We start from the raw sequence: 16,350 nt of genomic DNA, 5'->3' as shown, positions 1-16,350 counted from the left end.
GATTTAGAAAAATATTATATAACATGGGAGAGACTAGAGAGCATTATACCGAGTGAAGTAACTTGGTCTCATAAGGACAAATACTACATAAGACCATTCCATTATTATAAAAATCGAAGGATAACCAGTAAAATGTGTATTAAGATCCAAGTGGGGAGGGAGGGCTGAACAGGGGGGTTGAAGACAAGCAGGAGAGAAATCATAGGGTTGCAGAATTTGATGAGTGGAGTGAGGGTGTGAAAGAAATGGGAAAGATCCAGCAGGACCTAAAAAGGCGAGGGAATGGTGGGTGTAGATCAATGGTGATTAATTTTATAAAACATAATATATGGGAATGACTGTATGAAACACACTGTGGATAAAGAATGGTGTTGTACCCAGTGTTCTGGGTTTGCTGGTCACTGAAGGCAGAGACTCACTAGAGATATGGCAATGAAGGGCTGAGCTCTGGTAGGCTAGCAGCACCCGTGTAGAGCTGGATCTCGTATTTATTGTAAAGCACAAAGAGCGGAATATGCGGAAGCTCATGTACACATTTTTCGTGGTGCTGAGGTGCACAACACATCCTTCAAGGTAAAGAGAAACAGAAAAATATTTTGGCTGGAGCAAGTTATTTTAAACTACCAGAGACTCTGTGTTCTCTCACTCTATTTTGACTTGCAAATGCAATGGTTAACTAAATCTGATAAAAAGACTGTTGACTCAAAGTATTCCAGGGGATGTACTTGGAGACATTCCATAGCCTTCAGAACTTTTCTCAGAAAGCTTAACCCATTAGGGGCAAAAGAGTTCATTAAGGAGAGCTGACGTGGTGCAATTCCTGGAACAAAGTCAGAACCGTTTGCAACCCCAACCACCTAAGGGTCCCTCACATTCAAATGTCTCACTGTTTCTGGGACATTTCCTTGTATGGCAGACTCCTCAATCCAGCCATTAACCCTTCATGAATCCTTCAGCGAAACACCATGGATATGAAATTTGTCAGGAAACTAATATAAATTTAAAAATTTATAATAAAAACAGAGATTATTTTGTGTTTGCATGATTATTAACACTGAAATGCATAAAAAAAGTTGGTCAAAGTAGAGTGAATATTCATTTTATTGGTAAATATTGATTTACTGAAGATGCTGAAGGTTGCTGCCAAGCAGTCTCTGACATATGGAGGTCGTTATAGAACTGATCTGTAGGATTTCCAAGGTTGTAGTTTGTTTTAGCAATAGATCACCAGACCTGTTATCAAACTGTCTCGGGATGTGCCTGCCTGAAGCACTAAATTTTCTTTTTTGGGTTTTTGTGTTGTTGTTTGGTTGTTTTAGTGTGTGTGTGTGTGTGTGTGTGTGTGTGCGCGCGTAGTGGGATATAAACACATTTTCTTTTATTAGTCAATCATTTAATAATTTGCACCACCAAGGGTCTCTACCTGGAACATAGGTGCACGGATTTGAGTTCTGGACAAAGAATTAACCTTTCCCACTACAGAAATGGACTTCCTAAATAAGAATCATCATTAATTTTGAGACATAGAGTTAGAAGTACAATGGCAATCTTTACAGAAGAAGCGGAACCCATGTACGCAACACCACACCTCACCTCGTGCTTTAGTAAATTAATTCAGTCATGCATGGTGAAGCAGTTTCTTTCATTTCTTTTTTTTGTGGTTGTTTTTTTTTGGTGCCGAGACCTGGGGTCGAACCAGTTTCTTTCATCTCTTAACCCACATAAAAATCACATGAATGTTAAAATGTTACTTCTGTATGAATCAAATACTGCTCCATTTTTAAAAATGGAATACAGTATCTAGAAGTTTTCAATTATCAAATGTATGATTGCAATATTGAGGTAAAGCCCCAGGATACCGTGGCCCACTGCTCTATCTAAGGAGAAACGTGCATAAGAGCAGCCAAAGACTCGATATTCTTTGCAGATTCAGAAATATTGGATCATTTCTCCCAAGGGAAGCTTCCTGGAGGAAAGTTTGCCATCTTCTCCTGGTAAACCTTATCAAAAGCTTCATTCTGTGCCACCGTGAAATGACATTTCCAGTCCCCAGTGACTCCTATGAAATGCAAAAAAATAAGAGCAGATAATAATTAGAAATGGTATCTCAACCCCTCATTTTAGCTTTTCCATTAACTGTCCCTTCCACTTTCCTTTCCTAAGTGCTGAGCTGTGAATTTCAGGCACCTAGACTCAATTCTGTTGGTGTCTCATCAAGAAGGATCACTCATTAGGAGAGTAGATCGTGTTTGGTAAAATGGAATGTCACTAAAGAAAGGAAACTCTTATGAGATGCATTGACACAATAGCTGTAACAATTAATTCAAACATAACAGATAATGGGGAGCTCTGGTGGCCTAGTGGCAAGGAACTGCAACTACAATCCCAGAGGCGCACGGTTCGAATCCACCAGATGCTCTGCCGGGGAAGGAGGGACAATCTCCTCCTGTACCAGTCACATCTGATTTGACCGTACACTCACACAAAAATAATAATAAAAAAAATTAAAAAAAACCAACAGATAATAACGATGGCACAGAATAAGGCAGCATTTCATTGTGTTTTACGTGAAACTGTGTGAGTCATGGTTGACTGGGTGGCAACAAACCACCACAGCAAAATAGAATCTTCTTTGAGGAGTAAAACTGCCATTAATTCTAACACCAAGCTTCCGGATGTTAATCTCTTTGAGGGTTAAGTTTGCTATCTGTCCACAGGGCTATTTCAAACACGTGACTCTTAGTGATACCGTGGGACAGAAAATGATACAGGTGATTCTTATACGTGTATGTTACTTTATATTTTTCAAATCAATTCTTTATTTGGAACTTTATCAAAGATGAAATTAGGCACTGTTGTTGTTGTGATGTGCTGTCGAGTCACCTGTGGCTCATAGCAGCCCTCTGCACAATCATGTTGAAACTTACTCTGTCCTGAGCCAGTCTTATGGACTCTGACACACCTATCCTCGTTAGCCCAGCTACTGTGTCAAACCGTATCATCCAGGGTCTTCCTTTTCTTCACTGTTCCTCCACTTTTCCAAGCATAATGTCCTTCTGCAAGGACTGGTCCCTCCTGGAAACATGCTCAAAGTCTGTGAGATGGAGCTTCAAAATCCTTGCTTCCAAGGAATAACTTGGTTTCACCTTCTCCAGGACAGATCTGTTTGTTCTTTTAGGGATCCATGGTATGTTGAATAGTCTTCTCCAGGACCACACAACTCAAAGGCATCAATTCTTCTTCTGTCATCTTTAGTTATTGTCCAGCTCTCTGATGCACAGAAAGTAATTGCAAAGACTAGATCAAGTGAACCTTAGTTTCTAGACTGACATCACTGCTTTTTAGCACTCTGGAGAGGTCCCTGATGGCAAATTTTCCTAATGCAATTTGTCTTTTGTTTTTCTGGCTGCTGGTGTCAAGAATGTTGATTGTGAGGGAAAGCAGGTACTAGAGTCTTATAATTTCCACCCTGCAGGTGACATTATGGACATGTAGCTGGGTGAGGCTATTCCTTGGAAAGGGACATCGTGTTTGAAAATGTGGAGGGTCAGCAAAGAAGAGGAGAATCCCCGATAAGATGGATTGACATGGTAACGTCAGTAATAGGGTCTAATGTGTCAGAGATGATGAAGATGGCACAGGCTAGAACAGGATTCACGGCAGCTGTTCATAAAGCTGCTATAAGTTGTACCGACTTGACAGCACCTAACAACAACATCAATAACAATGAAAGACATACTACGATTATGACCATATGAGATATTTAGAATAGGAAGTGTATAGAGGACAACGTTGATGTGTGGTTAGCAGAAGTGGAGGGGAATGGAGGGAAGGGAATTCACAGTGTTCAGATGACACTGAGCTTCTGTTAAGGAATGTCAGTGGTGCAGACTGTCGGAAGTGGTGATGGGAACCAACAATGAATCTGTAGGAGAAAGACGTCATTTCCAGTCTCAGAAATCGAGTGAAGGGTCCGCTAAGAGTCAGTTCTGACGCTACAGCAGAGGGAATGAGTGAGTGTGTTAAACTTGGTGTGAAAAATTGGGAATGGATACCAGTGATGGTTATAAGATAGAATGAACGTAGTAGGTGTCACCAAACTGTATATGTTAAGATTGTCAAAATAACAAATGTTCCGAGATTGCGAGATAGAACAGCAACAGTAATTTTTTTTTAAAAAGTAAAGCAATATTTGTTTTTATGAAACTGAGTTCATTCACTCAGCATGCTACACAAGACCATTATTGTAAAAATAGAAGGAAATCTAGTAAAATCTGTATGGGAACTCAAGGGGGAGGGTGTGGGAGTGGAGGGGTAACGATGGGTAAGGGCAAACCACTGGGTTGCACACTGGTGGGTACGGGGGATGGGGAATGAAAAGGATCAGGGTGAAAAGACGGGGTATGTGTATGAAGATCAGAGGGGAGGAGATTGGGACGAGAGTGGTGAGGATGGGCGGGGGTGGTTAATCATAGCGTCATACAATTTGATGGGTGAAAGGAAAAAGAGAAAAATCCAGTGTGAAAAATACTGATCATGAACTTTGAAAGTAAACCAGTACAAAATAAAAATTGTATCTGTATCATCTGTCTCTCCATCTCTATCTATCTATCTATCTATCTATCTATCTATCTATCTATCTATCTATCTTTCTATCATCTATCTATCTATCAACAGTGTAATGATGGGCAAGGTCCAATGTGATTATTTTAGAAAAAAATAATGCGTGAGAATGATTGTATGAAACACAATGTATACAAACCTTGTAAGCAAACCAATAAATAAAAAGAGAAAAGTCATAACACTAGAGAGAGAAATAGCATACACGAACGTCATGTGTATCTCTTCTGCTTTTAATCACTACAGAAAAAATGATATTCACCTTTTTCCTTGGAGCAGTGAACATTCCTGGTATCAAAGTGACAGAGAGAGGCTTACTACTGTACATGGGTGGGACCACGCCACCGTTGGTGAGAGGAACTATTTGAAAAGACGGTACGACAGGGATCTGTGAGATGAACGATATCAAGAAAGTTCATTGGTTGCAGTTCCCCAGTGGCCAGGGTGCACAGTCCCCTCCTCTGTGTCACATGGTAGCTGTGCTCCCTCCACAAGGTTTTCAAGGCTATGAGCTTTCGGAAGCACATGACCAGGCCTGCCCTTTAAGATGCTCCTGGGTGTGTCCATATGGGTAATATTATGGCCAGTAAATGAATGCTTAATCATCAATGCCACTCGGAAATTTGTTAGGGGCTAGGGAATTGCCTCTGAGGGATACGATATTCATCTGATGGGCTCCTTTTCCACAAATCTTCAACTTCCAAAGATATGATGACCTCTTTGTGATTTTTTTTAAGATCAATACTTCCTTTGGATATTGTGTTATTGCATCTATGGAATCAGGGCTATCCGCTGCTCATTTATTTCCTATTTTATAGTCCTAAAACCCTCTCTTACCTTTTCTCATCAATTGTCCTTTGCTGTGATCCAATATATCTTCTGGCAGTATGGAAAAATTGGCCATTTTATTACTGCTCATGACCTCAAAAGACATATTCTTTAAAACTGAGTTCAGTTCCTCAGGTCCTAGTTGCTTGCCTAGGAATTGACTAATCTTCTCAACAGTAGATGCTGTGTTCTAGAATAAAAAGCACAAGAAAGAGTATGTGAAAATAAAATCCACAAGCACAGTTAAGAATAAAGATGAGGAGAAGGAACAAAAAAAGAACAAGGACAGAGCAAGTTGGTTGTACAAATCTGGAAAGTGAGAAAAACTGGATAAAAATAAGTTAAGATGAGAAAAGAAAATAAGGTCATTAGAAAAAATGAGAAGGAGGAAGGAAGCTAATGGCTACACACACCACATTGATCACCTAGTGTGACGGGGGCAGAACACTTCAGAAATCAGATACTTGGGAGTGAACCTAACTATAGACAGAAACGACCTGTACAAAGAAAACTACAGGACATTTCTGCAAGGCACAATTAAAGACCTACCTAAATGGCAAAATGTTCCCTGTTCATAAATAGGAAGCTTCAATATTGTGAAAATGACAATTCCTATCAAAAACAATCTACAAATTCAAAGCCATCCCGATACAGAAACCAAATTCCTTTTTCAAGGAGACTGAATTAAAGTTTGTCAAATATATTTGGAGAAGAAAGAGACCTTGAATAAGCAAAGCACAACTGAAAAACAAAAATGAAGGAAACCAGTATAAAATGAAAATTTTATTTTTTAAAAAACCCCCACTACATAATAAATACGTACAATGGAATACTACTCAGTCAAAAAGACACGTAAGGTCTTGATTTATTCCACAACATGAAAGAAGATAGCACATGTGGTGAGTGGTATAAGTCCGCTGCAAATAAATCAAAATTACACGATTCGTATATGTGTAATACTGTCAGTGTTAATATATCACAAAGTAATTATTAGTGGATATAATGGATAATAGAGGGAGAAGAAACAAAGGATTAATTTAGGACATAGTCTTTACATTAAAGGTGGTGAAATTAAAAATAATAGCAACAAAGCTTGCATATGTTGAAGAGTGTAATCAGTGAAAATTATACACGTAGAAATTATTTCATTAGTAAAAGTTGCAATGTATTCATTTTCAGCATAATATAAATGGAAGATGGAAAAATGAAGAATGCCTGAAAAATGACACGACTGTGAAACTGATTGAGAAAGGAACCATTTTGCTTACCTGCTTCAGCTCCTCATAGAATATTACCAGGAAATTTTCTTTACCTTGCATTTGGAGCCAGTCACGAATATGGTCAAACCATGATCCGTAGATAACTGCATAGAAGTGGACAGATAAAAGGGGACATCTGGCGTCACATAGGTCCCCAATTGCTTATCTCTTTCTTACCTGTGCATGCCACAAGTATTCGAAGATTAAAGAAGTCCTGAAAACTTTTTTCCTTCCTGTCCCCCAGTTTCATGAGAGATAAAATTCAGTAGTAAACACATCAAGGACAAAGCTCTTTGCATCATATGAGATAAAATATTTAACAACAGTTTCTCATATAACGAGGGTGAGAAATGGTATTTGGGATTTGGAAGAGACTCAAGTTAGCAAACGCAGCAGCTACATTTGAACTCACTCTATTTTGTGATCTTTTACGTTTTCTTTATTTTTATTTATTCAGAATCTAGACATTCTGTTAACATTGTGAAAATGTGTCAAAAGTCAGCGAGGCAAAGTCTTTTTTCTCTTCAGTTCTAGGTAGAATTCCAGTTGTATCTCCTCCAAGGCAGATTCGTGTCTTTTCTGACAGTCCCTGGTGTATTCCAGAAGTGTCTTTCTTAGCCTTTAAACTGTTAAAGACTAAGGTGTGCCTTGTTTTCTAGTTGCCTGGATGGCATGTAACAACAGCAGCAGTAGCAGCAGCAATAATACATCTAAGAACTGGACAATGAGAAAAGGATGGTAGAAGAAGAATTGATGTCTTTGAGTTGTGGTGGTGAAGAAGATGGCTGAATTCTCATCCCATGGACCGCCAAAAGAACAAACAGGTATGTCTTAGAGAAGGTGTGGCTGGGGTGTTCTTTAGAGGCAAAGAGGGTGAAACTTCACCTCATGTACTTTGGGTGTGTTGATAGGAGAGGCTGTTCCTTGGAGAGGGACATCATGGTTGGCGCAATGTCAGCAAAGGAGACTAAACTCCTCAGAAAGATGGATTAAGATAACGACTGCAGTCATGGGCTGCAATGTCTCCGGCATGATAAGAACGGCACATCGTACTAGGACAGGGTTCAGATGTGCTGTTCTTAAGGTCATTTGCACCTAAGAACAGCAACAACGATGACGTGTTCACTACTCCTTAATGACATCCAAAATGAAAACGTAACCGTTCTTCTTCCATTTTTATTTCCACCTTTTTCATACAGGTGACTGATTGACACAAACACAGCTTGGCTCACGCATACCTAACTCTCAAAATTATTGAGGATCAGTGATGTTTTCTGAGGACGAAGGCACGCTTGATACAGACCATCGTCTTTGCAATCAGTCACTTGCGATACTGTTGGGAGTTGGACAATGAAGAAGGATGACAGGAGAAGAGTTGATGCCTTTGAGCTGTGGTGTTGGAGAAGAGTAACGGACGGTCAAAAGAATACTTTTATGTCTTGGAGACGGCACAGCCAGAAGGGTCCTCGGAGGCAAGGATGGTGAAAATTTGTCTCACGTACTTTGAGCATGTTGCTAGGAAAGGCTGTTCCTTGGAGAAGGACATCATGCTTGGAAAGGTGGAGGGTCAGTGAAGGAGAGGAAGACCCTCGACCAGGTGGACAGACACAGTGACTGCGGCAATGGATGTGCCCAAGATTGTGTGGTGCCAACAAGACAGGACAGGGATCCGGTCTGTGAGCCAGATCCGACTTGATGGCGTCTAACAACAATTCATCCAAATTTGCTTTTTCGATATATTTAATAGCAGATTTATCCAATGCACTCTGGTTTAATGATTTGAGTGCTTCTTAGGGATGTTGATTGCGGATACAAACAAAACTAAATCCTTGGCAACATCTTGTCGTTAATGGATCCAATTATGATGATTCTTGTTTTCTCTGTATTGAGGTATAATCCATATTTAAAGGCTATAGTTTTTGACCTCCGTCAATAAATACTTCAAAAAGCCTTCACGCTCAGAGAGCTATGCGGTGTAATCTGCAAATCTCAGGTTCATTTAAAAAAATTCATTTTATTGCAATTTTATAAATCCCATTAGTTTTTTTCCCCAGCAATCCTTCATAGGCAATAATTACTAGTTGATGCAGTTAACTTGATCACAGTGTCTGAACACATTCTTATTATATATTATTATTCCCTTCACCCAGCTTCTCTGATTTATTATTATTTTTTTTCTCCCACCTCCGTTTAATCCACAGTATAAATCTTGTCCCAGATTGTTGATTGTAACACATAGTGTCTAATTATCCACTGATTTCAGATAGGCCTTTCCTTCACCTATTTCGATACTAGAATTCTCTCTCCATCCTTTTCCTGTTTTTTTCCACCACTACCTCACCACCAAAAAATTGAGAATACCATGGACTGCTAGGAAAACAAACAGATTTGTTCTGGAAAGGGTTAAACCGGATGGCTCCTTGGAGGCAAGGATTCTGAGGCTCCGTCTAACATACTTTGGACATGTTGTGAGGAGAGACCGGTCCTTGGAGAGGGACATCATGCTTGGGAGGGTGGTGGGACAGTGCAGGAGGGGAAGGCCTTCTATGAGGAGGATTGATTCAGTGACTGGGTTAATCGGGATGGGAGTGTCAGAGACAGAGCGGAGTTTAGGGCTATTGTACATAGGGTCACTATGAGTCGCAGGTGACTCAACGGCACATAACAACAACAACAACAACAAAACAACAACCTCACCACCCCACTTCCCAGACCCATCCTGTTTTTATAGCAGTGGTTTTGTCCAGTATTTATTCTTTTGTGACTGAGTTCTTTCACTCAGCGTAATCCTCTATGTTGTATGGGAAACCAAAACGAAATATTTGTAATAAACTGAATGCTATTTCAGGATGGAATTCACCCTGAAGCATTAAGGCAAGCCTTGAGGGTTTACCAGATCCTTGCATTTGCTGACCCCTCCCTCCTGAGTCAAAGAGAAGGTTTTCAATAGAAAGAGCTTGGCTTCATTTGCATTGAATTGTCTTTGTGATTTACTTCCTGATAATTTTCAAAAAAGTTACAGGGAAGCTTGGGTCGGCCCTTCAGTCGAGAACTGCTGGCCCCTTGTTTTTATGCTCTGTTTTATCTCATCGCTGGCTATCTGTCTCATTATTAATAATTATAAAAAGACGTAAGTAAACCTCAGTCTGCAACAATGTTGTGTAGTGTTTCACGAGTGGTACACTGGTTTTCAATGCTGCATAACTCCTGTGCGAAGTACAACAGTTTATTTATTCATTGGTTGATAGGCACTCGGGCAGCTTCTGTCTCTCTGCTGTTGTGATTGACGCTGCATAAAAACGTGGGTGTGCGTACATCTGCTGTGTCACCACTTATTTCTTTAGGGTAGATACCCAGTAGTGGCATAGCTGTATCGTATGGCATTTCTATTTTCAACTTGATGAGGAAATGCCAGACTATCTTTCATAATGGCAGTACTCTTTTGCATTCCCACCCAGTAGTGCATAAAGTAACCTTTCTCTCTGCATCATTGCCAGGATTTGTTGTTTACTGTCCTGTTGAATTTTGCCGCTGTTTCTAGAATGAGGTGATATCTCACTTTTGTTTTCATCTGCATCTCTCTAAAACCCAGAAGACTGTCTATCTGTGTTTCATTGACTCTGCAAAGGTATCTGACTGTGTGGATCACAGCAAACTGTAGTTAACTTTGAAAAGAATGGGAATCCCAGAAAAACCTATGCTTGGATCAGGTCATCAGAACAGAGCAAAGAATCTCAGCATGGTTCAAATAAGGTAAGAAGTACACCAGGGATGCATCCTATCTCCATACGTTTTCAATCTATATGTGGAACAGATCATCCAGCTGCCTGGACTTTATGAGGAGGAATGTGGCATCGGGATTGGAGGAAGAGTCATCAACAACCTGCGTTATGCAACCTTGCTTGGCAAAACTGAGGAGGACCTGAAGCATTTGCTGCAGAAGGTCAAGGACTGCAACAGCCTTCAGTATGAATTGAAGTTAAACATCAAGAAAACAAGACTTTTCACCACTGGCCCAATTGGCAGCATCATGAGAAGAGACTGAGATTGTTAATAGCTTCAGTTTGTTTGGCTCCACAATCAACACTTTTGGTGCCCGCAGCCAGGAAATCAAAGGACCAATTGCACTGGGAAAGTCTGCTGTCATGGACCTCTCCTGAGTACTAAAGAACAATGATGTCAGTCTGCAGACCAAAGTCCACCTGATCCAGGGCATAGTCTTTGCAATGACTTGCAATTTATCCGAAAGCTGGACAATGACTAGACAGGATAGGAGAATCAATGACATTGAGTTATGCTATCGGAGAAGAGTATTGCATGTACTATGGACTGCTAAGAGAACAGATTCACCCTAGAGAGGGTGAAACCAGGATGCTCCTTAAAGGCAAGGATTCTGAAGCTCTGTCTGACATCCTTTGAGTGTGATTCCAGGAAAGATCAGATTTTGGAGAGGGACATCATGCTTTGGAAGGGTGGAGGGACAGTGCAAGAGAAGAAGACCCTGGATGAGATGGATTGACTCCATGACTGGGGAGATGGGTGTAGGGGTGTCAGAGAGAATGAAATTGACTCAAGATAGAACAGGGTTCAGAGCTGTTGTACACAGGGTTGCTATGATTTACAGGTGACTCGATGGCATATAGCAAACATTAGCTAGAGTGGTGAGTTCTGGTTGCCTAGTCGTGAGAAGCTGGCCTGCAATCCTGAAGGCGTGTGGTTCAAATCCACCAGCTGCTCCATGGGAGAAAGATGGGTAATTTCTCGTGCAATGAGTTGCCTTTGTAAGCCTGACAGAGGGTCACCTATGGGTTATTTCCAACTCAACGGTAAACAACAATAGCTAGAGATTTTGAGCATTTCTTCACATGTTTATTGGCCATCTGAATATGTTCTTTAGTGAAGAATATTTCAAATCTTCTACCCGTTTTGTAATTCGGTGGTTTGTCTTTTTCTTGTTGAGGTGCTGGTGTATTAAATACATTTTAAAGGGTTTTCTGTGTACACTATCTGTGTATAGACATATAATATCTGTGTTAGATATGTCATTTCCTAATTTCCACCCCCGCCCCCAGTCTGTGGATTTCTTTTTACTCTTTTGTAGAAGATTTTTTAAATTATTATTAAATTTTATTAGTTTTAATGAACATTTACAGAGATTTAGGGTTTTCATTCATTGCTGCAGAAGATTTTTTTAATGCACACAAGGATTTAATTTTTAGAAAGTCCCATTTATCTATTTTATCCTTTCCTAGTCAACGCTCTTGGTAACAGCAGCCAGGAAATCAGGAGACGAATTGCATTGGGAAAGTCGGCTGTGAGGGACCTCTCAAGAGTACTGAAGAGCAACGATGTCAGACTGGAGACTAAGGTGTGCCTGATCTGAGCTATAGTCTTCACAGTTATGTGCTATGCATTAGAGAGTTGGACAGTGAATAGGGCTGATAGAAAGAGGATTGATGCCTTTGAGCTGTGGTGCTGGAGAAGAGTGTTGAATATACTATGGACTGCTAGGAGAACAAACAGGTTTGTCCTGGAAAGGGTGAAGCCAGAATGCTCCTTGGAGTCAAGGATTCTGAAGCTTCGTCGGACATACTTTGGGCATGTTGCAAGGAGGGACTGGTCCTTGGAGAGGGACATCATGTTTGGCAGAGTGGAGGGGAAGCGAAGGAGAGGAAGACCTTTGGTGAGATGGATCGATTCTGTGACTGGAGCGGTGGGAATAAGTGCATTTGAGACGGCTAGGTTGGCACAGGATAGAACAGCATTTAGAGCTCTTGTACATAGGGTCGCTATGAGTCGCAAGCGACTCGATGGCACATGACAATAACACAACAACAGTTGTGAATTTTTGGTTGTTTGAAAGCTATGTGTGCCCTGAATTAGGGCTCCTAGATTTGTTCCCATTTTCTTTTTCTGGTAATTTTTATAGGTCTTTTGTTTCACCCCGAGAGCCCTGATCCACTTTGAATTCTTTTTTGTGTATGGTGTAAGATGTAAATCTTATTTCCATTTTCGTAGATGAATATCTAATTTTGCCAACGCCGCTTGTTAAAGAGGCTGTTATTTTCCCACTTAATCTATTTAATCTCTTTGTCAAAGATTAGTTGGTTTCTGGATTTCCCGATTCTATCCTATTGGTGTGACTGTTGCAGTAACAGTATCTTGCTGTTTTGATTACAATAACTGTTTAGTAGGTTTTGTTATCAAGGAGCATGGCACCACTTACTTTATTTTTATTTTTCAATAGAACTTTGCTTACTCAGTATCTCTTTCCTTTTCAGACAAAATAGGGAATTTTCTTTTTTATCTCCTTGAAGATTGGTTTCAGCAGTATCTGTATTGGAATTGCATTGAAATAAGTAGATTGCTTTTGGTAGAATTGTCATTTTCACAATAGTGAGTCTTTTTAGCCGTGACCATGATACATTCTTCCTAGACTTCTTTTTGTCTCTTGAAGTAATGTATTTATAGTTTTCTTTACTGAGGTCTTTTGTGTCTTTAGTTAGATTTGTTCCTAAGTATTTCTTTAGTTAGATTTGTTCCTAAGTATTTCTTTAGTTAGATTTGTTCCTAAGTATTTCAACTTGTACTTGGTTATTATAATTTCTATTCTTTTTGTTCTTTCTTTTTCTTTTTCTATCTCTTTGCTAGTATACATAGGTTTTGTGTGTGTACAGTAGCAAAGAGATAGAGGGGGAAGAAAGAATAAAAATAATAGAAATTACTGCTCCTTGGAAGCAAGGATTCTGAGGCTTCGTCTGACATAATTCGGACGTGTTGTAAGAAGGAACAGGTCCTTGGAGAGGGACATCATGCTTGGGAGGGTGGAGGGACAGCGCAGGAGAAGACCCTGGATGAGATGAATTGATTCAGTGACTGGGGTAGTCAGGGTGGGTGTGTCGGAGACAGTGCGATTGGTAGAGGGCAGAGCACATATATTGAATCTACCATGGACTGCTAAGAAAACTAAGAAGTTCATCCTTGAGAGACTTAAACCAGGCTGCTCTTTGGAGGCAACAATTCTGAAGCTTCCTCTGGCATACTCTGGACATGTTGCAAGGAGGGACCAGTCCTTGTGATGTCATGCTTGGGAGGATGGAAGGACGGCACAGGAGAGGAAGACCCTCTATGAGATGTATTGATTCAGTGACTGGGATAATCAGGGTGGGTGTGTCAGAGACAGTGAGGTTGGCACAGGGTAGAGCAGGGTTTAGGGCTACTGTACAGAGGGTCTCTACCAGTCGCAGGCAACTCAACAGCACTTAACAGTGATATCTCCAAATTTTTGCTACTGAATCTACTCAATTTAAACATACTGGAAGGTTGAAATTAGCAAATCTCCTTGTGGGTAAGCCAACACATTCTTTTTTTTTTGCCAATGCCAACTATATTTCAAGTCGTCACTGCGGGGTATTGGGAAAAGTTTTCAATTAGCAATAATCGCGCCTAGGGTAAACCTCATTGGCTACGATATCACCACTGTGCAAAGCTAGGCCAACACATTCTATTTGTATATTCTTATCTAGCCACGTGGGACTTCAAAGCACAATTTCAAGGGTAATGGCCTGTGAAAGCCAGTTTGAACAATAGAACCATGCATGGTTCTGTTGTGATGTTACCCATTTAATTTCCTATTTAAATTCTTTTTGTCTTTCCTTTTGTTAGATGTTCCAATGGTTTGTAGATTTTATTGACACTTTGGAAGAATCATCTCCAGGTCTTGTTGATAGTTTCAATTGTCCTTCTGTTCTCTATTCCAATTATGTCTTCCCTTATTCTTACAATTTCCTTTCTTTAAGAAGTTGTGATGTTGGCTTGCTTTTCTTATTCTAATTTTTTTTTCCAAGCCAAACTGTATCCAGCTTTATTAAAGATACTTTTCATAAACAATCATGGTATTTCAGGCAGGACATGGGCAGACAATCTTTAACAGTATACAACAACTTTCAAACTCCCTTCTTCAATGGACTACCAAAATCAGAAAACCACTATAAAACCCAATGAAATCTTCATTTGATGCTCTGAACAGGGAAAGTTTAGAGTGAGGGTTGACATTTCACATTTAGCATGTTGTTCAACAACTTTTCACAAGCTGACCCTGACTTTCAGAAAAATGAAAAAAAAAAAATGGCAGAATTACCAATCTTAAGACCCACAATCTTTAAAAGGAAAAAAAAATAAACAGTGCTCTTTTGAGGAATGCTGCTCAGATGTCACTGGAAAAGTGCAGATTGCCTGACAAAATGGTAATCAATTTCTCGGGGGGATCAGGTCCAAAAGGTCTCTGGATTTATGGAAGTCGAGTCTATGCTGAAGGCAGAGGGAGAAGAGGACATAAAAAACAGATTTTTGTTTTTCCACACCGCAAGGCATTTGTGCCAAGTTGGCTAATGTGTCTCAACACCAGAGAATGTCTCCTCCTGACAACCAAGAGGAAGGCTCTCAAAAGCTAGAAGGTGTTTTCATTCACGTCAATCCAGCTTCAGAGACATACTATTAGTGACATTTGCCCCTTCCCCAAAAAACAATGAAGTGTTCTGTGTGCTAACAACATAGCTTAAAAAAAAGTAAAACAAAATTCTGCATTTTTATAAAACTTGATAAAAAATAGTATTTCAAACTGTACACAGTTATCAAAAATGCACACACTTCACTTGGCATCTCCAGCACCTTCAGCTTTCTGTGCCTGGTCTGTTTTGGCGTCTCCGTTTTCTGCAGGGTTATTTCCATCCTTGCCAGCATCAGCCTTCCCCTTTTTCCCTTTGGGTACTTTCTCTCCCTTCCACTCACCTTTGCAGGGGCCTTTTTAGGCTTAGGCTCTGCCTTCGGAGTAGCAGGTTTAGCAGATAACCTTGCAGATCTCCTCTGTGGCTCGTCCTTCACCTTGGCTTTATCTCCCTTAACATCTCCTTCAGCTTGTTTAAGCTTTATGCCTACTCGGGTTCAGAGCTAACCCTTAGAGCACACATCAGAGATCCGGCGCCCCAAGACCTTCCTATTCTAATTTTTTTGAGGTACTGAGTTGAAGAGTCGATTTTTGCTTTTTCTTTCCTTTTGATGTGTTTATTGCTGTAAGCTCACCTTGATCTTTGATGTGTTAAGATATTGTATTTTCAGGGAGCTCTGGTGGCCTAGTGGGAAGACGCTGCACTGCAATCCCAGAGGTAGGCGGTTCAAATCCACCAGATGCTCTGCTGGAGAAGGAGGGACAATCTCCTCCTGTACCAGTCAGACCTGATTTGACGGTACACGTAAAAAAAAAAAAGATATTGTATTTTCATACTCATTTGTTTCAAGAAACTTCTTAATTTCATTTTTCATTTCTTCTACTACCCAATTATGATCAAGTAGAGTGGTATTGAGCTTCTGAGTGCATGATGTTTTCTCCTTTATCTTCTTGTTGTTGAGTTCTAGTTTTATAACATTGTAGTCTGTATTTCAAGATGGTAGCAAGTCTTTTTTTTCTTTTTTTAAGCTTTATTTTGACATAACTATGTTTACAGAAATGTAACAGTTAATAGAATGCAAGTTGAATTTAACTTATCCTACAATATGGATTGAGGCTCAATGTCAAGAAGACAAAGATTCTCACCACTGAACCAATTGGCAGCATCAGGATGGATGGTGAAGAGATTGAGATTGT

General features: G+C 40.1%; 1 protein-coding gene across 1 annotated transcript in view; it reads right to left on the bottom strand.

Moving 5' to 3' along the window:
- Positions 1-1,943: 1,943 nt before the first annotated feature.
- LOC102870788 (bile salt sulfotransferase-like) overlaps positions 1,944-16,350 on the bottom strand; it is a 28,611-nt gene continuing 14,204 nt past the window's right edge. The window contains exons 4-6 of the mRNA XM_006901842.1: positions 6,717-6,811; positions 5,458-5,638; positions 1,944-2,059 (exon numbers count right to left, since the gene is read on the bottom strand). Coding sequence (XP_006901904.1) covers positions 1,944-2,059; positions 5,458-5,638; positions 6,717-6,811 — 392 coding nt within the window. The remainder of the gene's footprint in view (positions 2,060-5,457; positions 5,639-6,716; positions 6,812-16,350) is intronic.

The sequence above is a fragment of the Elephantulus edwardii genome, unplaced genomic scaffold (assembly GCF_000299155.1).
Source record: "Elephantulus edwardii isolate Elephantulus edwardi_28Jun2011 unplaced genomic scaffold, EleEdw1.0 scaffold00348, whole genome shotgun sequence".
NCBI lineage: Eukaryota > Metazoa > Chordata > Mammalia > Macroscelidea > Macroscelididae > Elephantulus > Elephantulus edwardii.
This window is presented reverse-complemented; position numbering and strand designations above follow the sequence as displayed.